Source organism: Megalobrama amblycephala, linkage group LG16 (assembly GCF_018812025.1).
Source record: "Megalobrama amblycephala isolate DHTTF-2021 linkage group LG16, ASM1881202v1, whole genome shotgun sequence".
Lineage (NCBI taxonomy): Eukaryota > Metazoa > Chordata > Actinopteri > Cypriniformes > Xenocyprididae > Megalobrama > Megalobrama amblycephala.
Window position 1 is genome coordinate 42,708,918 of NC_063059.1, and position 13,974 is coordinate 42,722,891.

The following is a 13,974-nucleotide window of genomic DNA, read 5'->3' on the forward strand; positions in this document are numbered from 1 at the left end:
TGGGTTAAAACAATCTGTTCGATGGGTTAAAACAAACCGTCCGCTGGGTTAAAACAATCTGTTCAATGGGTTAAAACAATCTGTTCAATGGGTTAAAACAAACCGTCCACTGGGTTAAAACAACTCGTTCGATGGGTTAAAACAACTCGTTCGATGGGTTAAAACAACTCGTTCGATGGGTTAAAACAACTCGTTCGATGGGTTAAAACAATCCGTCCGATGGGTTAAAACAATCTGTTCAATGGGTTAAAACAATCTGTTCAATGGGTTAAAACAAACCGTCCACTGGGTTAAAACAACTCGTTCAATGGGTTAAAACAACTCGTTCGATGGGTTAAAACAACTCGTTCGATGGGTTAAAACAACTCGTTCGATGGGTTAAAACAATCCGTTCGATGGGTTAAAACAACTCGTTCAATGGGTTAAAACAACTCGTTCGATGGGTTAAAACAACTCGTTCGATGGGTTAAAACAATCCGTCCGATGGGTTAAAACAATCTGTTCAATGGGTTAAAACAATCTGTTCAATGGGTTAAAACAAACCGTCCACTGGGTTAAAACAACTCGTTCAATGGGTTAAAACAAACTGTCCGCTGGGTTAAAACAACACGTTAGATGGGTTAAAACAATCCGTCCAATGGGTTAAAACATTCCGTTAGATGGGTTAAAACAATCTGTTTGATGGGTTAAAACAAACCGTTCGATGGGTTAAAACAACACGTTAGATGGGTTAAAACAATCCGTCCAATGGGTTAAAACAATCCGTCCAATGGGTTAAAACAATCTGTTTGATGGGTTAAAACAAACCGTTCGATGGGTTAAAACAATCCGTCCAATGGGTTAAAACAACACGTTCGATGGGTTAAAACAATACGTTCGATGGGTTAAAACAACACGTTAGATAGGTTAAAACAATCCGTCCAATGGGTTAAAACAATCTGTTTGATGGGTTAAAACAACACGTTAGATGGGTTAAAACAATCCGTTCGATGGGTTAAAACAAACCGTTCGATGGGTTAAAACAATCTGTTCGATGGGTTAAAACAATCCGTTCGATGGGTTAAAACAATCCGTTCGATGGGTTAAAACAATCCGTTAGATGGGTTAAAACAATCCGTCCGATGGGTTAAAACAATCTGTTCGATGGGTTAAAACAACTCGTTAGATGGGTTAAAACAAACTGTCCGCTGGGTTAAAACAACACGTTAGATGGGTTAAAACAAACCGTTCGATGGGTTAAAACAATCTGTTCGATGGGTTAAAACAACACGTTAGATAGGTTAAAACAATCCGTCCAATGGGTTAAAACAATCCGTTCGATGGGTTAAAACAAACCGTTCGATGGGTTAAAACAATCTGTTCGATGGGTTAAAACAAACCGTTCGATGGGTTAAAACAATCTGTTCGATGGGTTAAAACAAACCGTTCGATGGGTTAAAACAATCCGTTCGATGGGTTAAAACAACTCGTTAGATGGGTTAAAACAAACTGTCCGCTGGGTTAAAACAATCCGTTCGATGGGTTAAAACAAACCGTTCGATGGGTTAAAACAATCTGTTCGATGGGTTAAAACAACACGTAAGATAGGTTAAAACAATCCGTCCAATGGGTTAAAACAATCCGTTCGATGGGTTAAAACAAACCGTTCGATGGGTTAAAACAATCTGTTCGATGGGTTAAAACAAACCGTTCGATGGGTTAAAACAATCCGTTCGATGGGTTAAAACAAACCATCCACTGGGTTAAAACAACACGTTAGATGGGTTAAAACAATCCGTCCAATGGGTTAAAACAATCTGTTCGATGGGTTAAAACAACTCGTTCGATGGGTTAAAACAAACTGTCCGCTGGGTTAAAACAACTCGTTAGATGGGTTAAAACAAACCGTCCGCTGGGTTAAAACAACACGTTAGATGGGTTAAAACAATCCGTCCAATGGGTTAAAACAATCCGTTCGATGGGTTAAAACAAACCGTTCGATGGGTTAAAACAATCTGTTCGATGGGTTAAAACAAACCGTTCGATGGGTTAAAACAATCCGTTCGATGGGTTAAAACAATCCGTTCGATGGGTTAAAACAATCCGTTAGATGGGTTAAAACAATCCGTCCGATGGGTTAAAACAATCTGTTCGATGGGTTAAAACAACTCGTTAGATGGGTTAAAACAAACTGTCCGCTGGGTTAAAGCAACACGTTAGATGGGTTAAAACAATCCGTCCAATGGGTTAAAACAATCCGTTCGATGGGTTAAAACAAACCGTTCGATGGGTTAAAACAATCTGTTCGATGGGTTAAAACAACACGTTAGATAGGTTAAAACAATCCGTCCAATGGGTTAAAACAATCCGTTCGATGGGTTAAAACAAACCGTTCGATGGGTTAAAACAATCCGTTCGATGGGTTAAAACAAACCGTTCGATGGGTTAAAACGTGTTATCTAACGTGTTAAAACAACACGTTAGATAGGTTAAAACAATCCGTCCAATGGGTTAAAACGTGCTATCAATTAAAACAATTAAAACAATCCGTTCGATGGGTTAAAACAAACCATCCACTGGGTTAAAACAACACGTTAGATGGGTTAAAACAATCCATCCAATGGGTTAAAACAATCTGTTCGATGGGTTAAAACAACTCGTTCGATGGGTTAAAACAAACTGTCCGCTGGGTTAAAACAACTCGTTAGATGGGTTAAAACAAACTGTCCGCTGGGTTAAAACAACACGTTAGATGGGTTAAAACAATCCGTCCAATGGGTTAAAACAATCCGTTCGATGGGTTAAAACAAACCGTTCGATGGGTTAAAACAATCTGTTCGATGGGTTAAAACAAACCGTTCGATGGGTTAAAACAATCCGTTCGATGGGTTAAAACAATCCGTTCGATGGGTTAAAACAATCCGTTAGATGGGTTAAAACAATCCGTCCGATGGGTTAAAACAATCTGTTCGATGGGTTAAAACAACTCGTTAGATGGGTTAAAACAAACTGTCCGCTGGGTTAAAACAACACGTTAGATGGGTTAAAACAATCCGTCCAATGGGTTAAAACAATCCGTTCGATGGGTTAAAACAAACCGTTCGATGGGTTAAAACAATCTGTTCGATGGGTTAAAACAACACGTTAGATAGGTTAAAACAATCCGTCCAATGGGTTAAAACAATCCGTTCGATGGGTTAAAACAAACCGTTCGATGGGTTAAAACAATCCGTTCGATGGGTTAAAACAAACCGTTCGATGGGTTAAAACAATCCGTTCGATGGGTTAAAACAATCCGTTCGATGGGTTAAAACAATCCGTTCGATGGGTTAAAACAACACGTTAGATGGGTTAAAACAATCCGTCCAATGGGTTAAAACAACACGTTAGATGGGTTAAAACAATCTGTCCAATGGGTTAAAACAATCCGTCCAATGGGTTAAAACAATCTGTTCGATGGGTTAAAACAACACGTTAGATGGGTTAAAACAATCCGTCCAATGGGTTAAAACAATCTGTTCGATGGGTTAAAACAACTCGTTCGATGGGTTAAAACAAACTGTCCGCTGGGTTAAAACAATCCGTTCGATGGGTTAAAACAATCCGTTCGATGGGTTAAAACAATCCGTTCGATGGGTTAAAACAATCCGTTCGATGGGTTAAAACAATCCGTTCGATGGGTTAAAACAAACCATCCACTGGGTTAAAACAACTCGTTCGATGGGTTAAAACAAACTGTCCGCTGGGTTAAAACAACACGTTAGATGGGTTAAAACAATCCGTCCAATGGGTTAAAACAATCCGTCCAATGGGTTAAAACAATCTGTTCGATGGGTTAAAACAACTCGTTCGATGGGTTAAAACAAACTGTCCGCTGGGTTAAAACAACTCGTTCGATGGGTTAAAACAATCCGTTCGATGGGTTAAAACAAACCATCCACTGGGTTAAAACAACACGTTAGATGGGTTAAAACAATCCGTCCAATGGGTTAAAACAATCTGTTCGATGGGTTAAAACAACTCGTTAGATGGGTTAAAACAATCCGTCCAATGGGTTAAAACATTCCGTTAGATGGGTTAAAACAACTCGTTCGATGGGTTAAAACAAACTGTCCGCTGGGTTAAAACAACACGTTAGATGGGTTAAAACAATCCGTCCAATGGGTTAAAACAATCCGTCCAATGGGTTAAAACAATCTGTTCGATGGGTTAAAACAACTCGTTCGATGGGTTAAAACAAACTGTCCGCTGGGTTAAAACAACTCGTTCGATGGGTTAAAACAATCCGTTCGATGGGTTAAAACAAACCATCCACTGGGTTAAAACAACACGTTAGATGGGTTAAAACAATCCGTCCAATGGGTTAAAACAATCTGTTCGATGGGTTAAAACAACTCGTTAGATGGGTTAAAACAATCCGTCCAATGGGTTAAAACATTCCGTTAGATGGGTTAAAACAACTCGTTCAATGGGTTAAAACAAACTGTCCGCTGGGTTAAAACAACACGTTCGATGGGTTAAAACAATCCGTTCGATGGGTTAAAACAAACCATCCACTGGGTTAAAACAACTCGTTCGATGGGTTAAAACAAACTGTCCGCTGGGTTAAAACAACACGTTAGATGGGTTAAAACAATCCGTCCAATGGGTTAAAACAATCCGTCCAATGGGTTAAAACAATCTGTTCGATGGGTTAAAACAACTCGTTCGATGGGTTAAAACAAACTGTCCGCTGGGTTAAAACAACTCGTTCGATGGGTTAAAACAATCCGTTCGATGGGTTAAAACAATCCGTTCGATGGGTTAAAACAAACCATCCACTGGGTTAAAACAACACGTTAGATGGGTTAAAACAATCCGTCCAATGGGTTAAAACAATCTGTTCGATGGGTTAAAACAACTCGTTAGATGGGTTAAAACAATCCGTCCAATGGGTTAAAACATTCCGTTAGATGGGTTAAAACAACTCGTTAGATGGGTTAAAACAAACTGTCCGCTGGGTTAAAACAACACGTTAGATGGGTTAAAACAATCCGTCCAATGGGTTAAAACAATCTGTTAGATGGGTTAAAACAATCCGTCCAATGGGTTAAAACAATCTGTTCGATGGGTTAAAACAACTCGTTAGATGGGTTAAAACAATCCGTCCAATGGGTTAAAACATTCCGTTAGATGGGTTAAAACAACTCGTTAGATGGGTTAAAACAAACTGTCCGCTGGGTTAAAACAACACGTTAGATGGGTTAAAACAATCCGTCCAATGGGTTAAAACAATCTGTTCGATGGGTTAAAACAACACGTTAGATGGGTTAAAACAATCCGTCCAATGGGTTAAAACAATCCGTCCGATGGGTTAAAACAACACGTTAGATGGGTTAAAACAATCCGTCCAATGGGTTAAAACAATCCGTCCAATGGGTTAAAAAAATCCGTCCAATGGGTTAAAACAATCCGTTCGATGGGTTAAAACAATCCGTCCGATGGGTTAAAACAACACGTTAGATGGGTTAAAACAATCCGTCCAATGGGTTAAAACAATCTGTTCGATGGGTTAAAACCATCCGTTCGATGGGTTAAAACAATCCGTCCGATGGGTTAAAACAATCCGTTCGATGGGTTAAAACAATCCGTTCGATGGGTTAAAACAATCCGTCCGATGGGTTAAAACAATCCGTCCGATGGGTTAAAACAATCCGTCCGATGGGTTAAAACGACTCGTCCGATGGGTTAAAACAAACTGTTCGCTGGGTTTGACCCCACACTGACCCCTCTACAAGATGAAAATCCATTAAAGACAAACTCGTTTGCTGTTATAATGACTCTCTCACAAACACACATTTAACCCACACAAACACTCTCAATGCTCCAAACAGACACAAATACACTCATTGTTATTTACACAAACACATGCTGAACTTTGACCTGCTTCATCCTCGAGTGACATCTCTAAACGACTTGAGCTGCTAATGAAGCTGAAACGTGAAAAGACAGAGACGAGGTGCTTTTAGAGACGTCAGAGTGTGTGTGTTAGACGCTGGTGTGGTTACTGATCAAACACACACTGGGATTTGTGTGTGTTTTGCTCCCATAGTTGTGTAATAGAAGAAAAGAAAATGTCTGGCAATATTTGATCTGGAATATTTCTGTAAATAGATAATGACTCAGGAGGAGAAGGTGGTAAAGATAGAAAGTGTTGTTTACATCTCTTTTTCTACTCTTGTTTTCCTCCCTTTGTCTGTTTGTTTACTTCCACATTAATACAACAGCATCTGTGAGAGCGAGATGTGAAGAGCTGCTCACCAAAACCAGTTTTTACATGCATTCATTGAGTAATTTCAGCTGCGTTAGACTCTAATGGGCAAATTATACATCAATAACAGTTCAGTTCTGCTAATTAGTGCATTTACCACATCTGTGACGCTCAAGCAGTGATTTCTTCATGTTGTACATGTGTTCACTAGAGTAAACCTAAAACTCTGATATCTATATATGTCTGATGATATCAGCAAAATGTTATATAACTTTTTATATCACTATATATCACAATTTTGAAATGATTTAAAATAGTGACTTATATATGTATATAATTTTATGTAATCTTATATTTAAAATGCAATATTTAAGTTATATACATACTGTACACATTTTTATATTTTAACATATATTTTATATTATATTAATTTAATTATAATTATTATAAAATTATTTAAAATAAGTTTAAATGATTTTATATTTAAAATTCTATATATATATATATATATATATATATATATATATAAAAAGTAAACCTAAGTTTTAACACAAGTAAACACAACATGCAGTTTTTAAATTGTCTCGTCAGTTCACAGAGTATCTTCCCAAAAGTCTTGGGGATCATCAAGATGTTTTCTGGCAAAACTGAGACGAGTCTTTATGTTCTTTTTGCTCAGCAGCGGTTTTCGTCCTGGAACTCTGCCATGCCGGCCATTTTTGCCCCGTCTCTTTCTTACGGTGGAGTCATGAACACTGACCTTAACTGAGGCAAGTGAGGCCTGCAGGTCTTTGGATGTTGTTGTGGGGTTTTTTGTGACCTCTTGGATGAGTCGTCGCTGCGCTCTTGGGGTAATTTCGGTCAGCCGGCCACTCCTGAGAAGGTTCACCACTGTTCCATGTTTTCTCCATTTGTGGATAATGGCTCTCACTGTGGTTCGCTGGAGTCCCAAAGCTTTAGAAATGGCTTTATAACCTTTTCCAGACTGATAGATCTCAATTACTCTTTCTCATTTGTTCCTGAATTTCTTTGGATCTCAACATGATGTGTAGCTTTTGAGGATCTTTTGGTCTACTTTACTGTGTCAGGCAGGTCCTATTTAAGTGATTTCTTGATTGTGAACAGGTGTGGCAGTAATCAGGCCTGGGTGTGACTAGATATATAACATTTACTTTTATTTATTTTTTTCACTTTATTTGTCTTATCAAGTTAAAGGTCCCGTTCTTCGTGATCCCATGTTTCAAACTTTAGTTAGTGTGTAATGTTGTTGTTAGAGTATAAATAAAATCTGTAAAATGTTAAAGCTCAAAGTTCAATGCCAAGCGAGATATTTTATTTAACAGAAGTCGCCTACATCGAACGGCCAGTTTGGACTATACATCCCTCTACTTCCTTCTTTAATGACGTCACTAAAACAGTTTTTTGACTAACCTCCGCCCACAGGAATACACAAGAGTTGCGTTTGTAGAGTGTGTTTGTCGCCATGTCGTCGAAACGCTGTTATTTTCATCCCGCAGTCCAATCACCGGGTCTGATTCCGGCTCAAATTGATAGGGTAAAATTAAAGACATGTTTACAATAACACTGAGCGCGTGCATCTCCACGTTATGGTAAGAGGCGTGACCTTTCCGGGCAAGATGCGCTAAACTGCTGTCGAATCACAACACAGGAACCGCTGGCACAATCAGAACTCGTTACGTATTTCTGAAGGAGGGACTTCATAGAACAAGGAAGTCATCAGCCCGTTTTTATGACAGTGGAAACAGCGGTATACAGATAAGTAAATTATGTGAAAAATACTGTGTTTTTTTACACGCGAAACATGAACACATGTTATATTGCACACTATAAACACAATCAAAGCTTCAAAAAAACACGAAAAACGGGACCTTTAAAAAGATTGTGTAAGATATAATGAGTCTTGTTTCTGACTTGCTCCAGAAATATACCAGTAGTTTTTAAAATGTCAGGGCAGTTTATTCTGAAATGCTCATACTGCCAATAACTGGTGCAGTACTGATTATGAAACCATCTGAATTATACCCAGAAAACGTCCAAACAGACTCTGATCCGCACCAAAACTCTCTCTCCGTCTCTCCGCAGGCCGACATTCAGGTATTTCACCTGGCACACGTGTGTTCTGGGAATCATCGGCTGCGCCGTGATGATGTTCCTGATCAACGCCATCTACGCGTCTGCCAGTATCGCCTTCATGCTGCTGCTGCTGCTGCTGATCCATTACCTGAGTCCCGTCAGCAGCTGGGGCTGCATCAGCCAGGCGCTCATCTTCCACCAGGTACAGCCTTCGTCCTCTGCGCCGCTGGAGCCGCTCCAGAACAGAGCCCTGCCAAGAGATGTGTGCTCCCACCGGACACACACACACACACACACACACACACACACACACACACACACACACACACACACACACACACACACATGCAGGACTATTACAGCCACTTAACTTATTACAGCCTCACACACACACACTGCTAGTAGTCCTGTAAACCAGATTCTTGTTTGTGTTTCCAGGTGCGTAAGTACCTGCTGATGCTGGACGTTCGTAAAGATCACGTGAAGTTCTGGAGGCCTCAGGTGCTGCTGATGGTGTCCAATCCCAGGTGCAGTGTGGGATTGATCACCTTCATCAATGACATCAAGAAGAGCGGCCTCTATGTGCTGGCGCACGTGCAGCTGGGAGACCTGGGTAAAACTCATGAAGATGTCCTGTTGATTAACAGACCGTCATTTATAGTTTGTTCAAACACTCAAACGTGTGTTATTTGAGCTGTACGTCGTCTGAATGATGACCTGTGGTAACTGACAGCAGGCGACACATGTGGTACATGAATATTAAGATGAAAATAACCTGTAATAATCTGTACGGAAGCACTGACGCTCTCTCTGTCGGTCTCTTCAGACGTTCTCCCGTCTGATCCGCTGCAGTCTCAGTATGACTCCTGGTTGTCTCTGGTGGATCATTTGAATATTAAAGCGTTTGTTAATCTCACGCTGGCAGACTCCATCAGACATGGAGTTCAACACCTGCTGTTCATCTCAGGACTCGGTGAGTGACAGACGCCCGCCACCAAACGTCTCCATATTTCAGTTATTTTATATCACGGAAACAGCATATTTCACAATGTCGGCATTTTGCTGGAATTTCAGTGAAAAAAAATATTATACAAAATATAATACAAAATGTGTGGTTTTTTTTTTTTATATATATATATATATATATATATATATATATATATATAAAATAAATAATATTTTCTTTAAAAAAATATATAAAAAAATATAAAAATTATATTAATGTTCTCTTATGTATTTTATTAGTTTATCAATTAATTAATTAATTAATTTGTATTTATAATGTTTATAAATGTTATATGTTTATATTTTGCATTAAGCATGAATGTCATTAAATGTTTTAAGATTTGATTAATTTGTATTAATTAATTTATTTATATTAATATATATTCCTATTTTCGTTTATTTATTTATTTGTATTTATTTATTTTGTCACCCACAGGTGGTATGAGACCCAACACTGTGGTTTTAGGTTTCTATGACGACACCCCGCCTCAGGACCAACTCCTGGACTCCACCCTGACGATGAGTAATGACAATTCCTCTCAGGTCGACGACCCAGAGAACCAGAACGACCCGCCTTTCCATTTCCCGCCAGTGCGAGGGGGCGTGACTGTGGGCAGGGGCGGAGTTTGGGGCGGGAAATCTCTCGGGCCTCAGGAGTACGTGTGCATCATCGCAGACGCGATCAAGATGCTGAAGAATATCGCGTTAGCTCGATATTTCGATCAGTTCGATCGGACGCACGCTCTCCAGGGGCCCATATTCGTCGACGTTTGGCCGGTGAATCTCTTGCGACCGGACAGCGCCGCGTACGTCGACACGTGCTCGCTGTTTTTACTTCAGCTCGCCTGCATTCTTAACATGACGAGGGCGTGGCAGAAAGCAAGACTCCGCCTTTTTCTTTGCGTGGAGGCGGGGCGAAGCCTCAAGGGGACGGAACAGAAACTCGGACACCTGCTGAAAGACCTGAGGATGAAGGCGGATATCTTCACAGTTCCCTGGGATTCCCAAGTCGCGCTTCACTGGCAGAGGCAGACGCGATCGGAGAGAATCGAACCGGAAGAGCCGGAAAGCGAGGAGGGCGGAGTCGAGGCCGACAATTTTTTCACTAATAGTTTCCAGACCAACACCTCACGAGTGTCGGATGAGTATTTACAAGCCGTTAACAAACTCATCCTGGACCAGCCGCTCGGCCCTCCCGCCGTGCGCTTCCTCTATTTGCCCCGCCCTCCCGCTGACACCAGTCGTTACCATGACTACCTGCGTCAGCTAGAGCTGCTCACGCGTAACCTGGGTCCGACCCTGCTGATTCACGGGGTCACGCCGGTCATCACCACTGACCTTTGACTTCGGTACGATAACTTATTCCTGACAGGGGCGTTACGTTCCCAAGATAATTCTGAGGATAAAACGACAAAAGATAAAAATTACTTTTCATTTTTCACGTTTTCTTTTTTGATTGTTTTGAGCACTTCACATGTTTACTTCGGAAGAGTGAGAAGATTCACACAGACGCTACGGATCAGAGAAATCACCTAATTTAACACTTTCCCTTCCACTTCTTCCGTCCCTTGCTCTTTTTCTTTCTTGGATTGTAACTGAATGTGACAAGTGGAATTCCAGGAATTCCGGAATGTTGCCGCTCTGAGCTGAGAAGCTTCCATTCCTGAATATTTTTTCTGGTGATGCCAACAAAAACTGGAATGATCTGGGATGTTTTTAGCCACTCCAGAAGAATTGTACGTTTTCACACCAAAGCAACAAAGATGGATGTGTGGAATTCCTGGAATTCCATAATGTTTTATAATGTTGCCACTTTGAGCACTTTTGATTCCTGAATATTTTTCATTATGACACATGTAACAAGTGGAATTCCAGAATGTTCCATAATGTTGCCGCTCTGAAATCACAACGCTTTACATTACAGTGCTATTCCTGAATATTTTTCCTTATTATGCTAACAAACTCTGGAGTGTTTTAGGATGTTTTTAGCCACTCCAGAAGTATTTTGATTTTTCTCACCAAAACAACAAAGGTGGATGTAACAAGTGGAATTCCAGAATGTTGCTGCTTTGAGCTCAGATCTCTTGACATTCTGGTGCTATTTCTAAATATTTTTCCTAATGATGCCAACAAAGACTGGAATGATTTAGGATCTTTTTAGCCACTCCAGAAGAATGTAACATTTTCACTCCAAAACAACAAAATGTGACAAGTGGAATTCCAGGAATTCCATAATATTGCCACTCTGATCTCAAAACTTGTGACATTCTGGTGCTATTCCTGGATATTTTTTTTTCTGGTGATGCCAACAAAGACTGGAATGATCTGGGATGTTTTTAGCCACTCCAGAAGAATTTTACATTTTCACACCAAAACAACAAAGATAGTTGTAACGAGTGGAATTCCTGGAATTCCAGAATGTTACTACTTTGAACTCACAACGCTTGATATTCCGGTGTTATTCCTGAATATTTTCCCTTAAGATACCAACAAAGACTGGAATGATTTAGAATGTTTTTAGCCACTCCAGAAGAATTATATGTTTTCACTCCAAAACAACAAAGGTTAATTTAACAAGTGGAATTCCAGAATGTTGCTTCTTTGAGCTCAAATCTCTTGACATTCCGGCCCTATTCCTAAATATTTTTCCTGATGACGCCAACAAAGACTGGAATGATTTAGGATCTTTTTAGCCACTCCAGAAGAATTATATGTTTTCACTCCAAAACAACAAAGGTAGATGTAACAAGTGGAATTCCTGGAATTCCAGAATGTTGCCACTCTGAGCTTAAAACTCTCCAGTGCTATTCCTGGATATTTTTCCTCATTATGTCTCATTATATTTCCTCGATATTTTTGGATGTTTTTAATCACTCCAGAAGCATTTTGAATTTTCTCACCAAACAACAAAGGTGGATGTAACAAGGTCCTGGAATTCCATGACGCCACTTTGAGCTCAGAAATCTCAACATTCCGGTGTTATTCCTGAATATTTTTCCTTATGATACCAACAAACACTGGAATATTTTTGGATGTCTTTAGGCACTCCAGAACTATTTTACACTTTCATGCCAAAATAATAAAGGTGGATGTAACAAGTGGAATTCCTGGAACTCTCAACATTCCAGTGCTATTCCTAAATATATTCCTGAATTCACCAACAATGTCTGGAATGTTTTAGGATGTTTTAGCCACTCCAAAAGTATTTGGCCGTTGTCACTCCGAAACCCAAAAGGTGGATGTAACAAGGTCCTGGAATTCCATGTCGCCACTTTGAGCTCAGAAATCTCAACATTCCGGTGTTATTCCTGAATATTTTTCCTTATGATACCAACAAACACTGGAGTGTTTTAGGATGTTTTTAGCCACTCCAAAAGTATTTTGACAGATTTGTGAGTGTATTTGTTTACTTGACGCAATAATATATTTTTGGGCCTAGACAGATCTGTTGCCTTCAGCGATTCCACTGGCGAGTTTACAGTACGAGAGATCACTGTTTTACTGACACGAACCAAAGTGCTTGTTTGTTTGTTTGTCGTGTGTGTGTTTGTCAATAAAGGGGTTCACATGTGCCTTGCGTTACAAAATTATAGCAAAAACACACACATGACTAACAAAACATGACAATATACCTCCAAATGCTTGTACGAAATCACAGTCCATTTTGTGTTTGTATTGTTTTTAATATGAAATCATTTTAAGAACTGTAAAATTTAAGTATATAAAAAATGAAATTGTTTAATAATTGAATAAAAATAATGTTTGCTTAATGAGTGTTGTTGATTTGTTTGTTGTTGGTTGTCGTTGATGGCGGATCACATTATTATGAGTTCTGTGTTTATTATATGGATAAATTCTCACAAAGAAATCTCTTTGAATATTTCAAATGTTCCCAAAAATTTATATTTTAAATGATTTTATTCCGTTGATTTTGAGGTGAGATGTTGAACAAGTCTTGCTTGTGGTTTTGGAAGGCTTGTTGATTCAAGACATTTACGTATTAATGAATTTTATTGAAGTTTGAGTGAACATCTGATCGAGTGGGGAAATGGGAGGTGAAAGAAGATAAACTGGTTAGTTGAAGGACTCTGATAAATGAGACCTGAGATAAATGAGGTCAAGTGGGTATTTGGACCGCATCCAGTGTGTGTGTGTGTGTGTGTGTGAAGAAATAAAATGGGTTGACATCATATCCACTCCTGCAGCAGCGGGCTGTCAGGTCAGGTCGTCTTTATCACCATGACGATAGAAGCGGTTGTCATGGCGCTGCAGGTGCTGGGACTGCTGTGATGCCATTTGCTCTGAGCACAAACACACACATGCAGGTGTTTACTTTCATTCTGTCCAAACACACACTCCACATGAGCTTCTGTTCAGTTGCTTTCAGTGTTTCAAATGAATAACACTTGATATGATACTTAGTATCTAATGCAATGATATTTCAGAGGTTTATAAGTGTCCTTTCTATAGACACCAATCAGGCATAACATTATGAGCACCTTCCAGAAAGGAACATCCACATGGATGGCAGGACCCAAGGTTTCCCAGCAGAACATTGCCCAAAGCATCACACTGCCTCCTTCCCACAGTGCATCCTGGTGCCATGTGTTCCCAAGGTAAAAATCTTATTTTAATGTGTACATTTT

The 13,974-nt window shown here is 39.7% G+C and overlaps 1 protein-coding gene across 1 annotated transcript in view; it reads left to right on the forward strand.

The window, feature by feature from the left end:
• The window catches only part of zgc:153039 (uncharacterized protein LOC767698 homolog), a 38,756-nt gene extending 25,658 nt beyond the window's left edge, over window positions 1–13,098 (forward strand). The window contains exons 10-13 of the mRNA XM_048159908.1: window positions 8,333–8,525; window positions 8,762–8,936; window positions 9,150–9,296; window positions 9,765–13,098. Of these exons, the coding sequence (XP_048015865.1) occupies window positions 8,333–8,525; window positions 8,762–8,936; window positions 9,150–9,296; window positions 9,765–10,672 (1,423 nt within the window). The 3' untranslated portion in view covers window positions 10,673–13,098. The remainder of the gene's footprint in view (window positions 1–8,332; window positions 8,526–8,761; window positions 8,937–9,149; window positions 9,297–9,764) is intronic.
• Window positions 13,099–13,974: the final 876 nt, after the last annotated feature.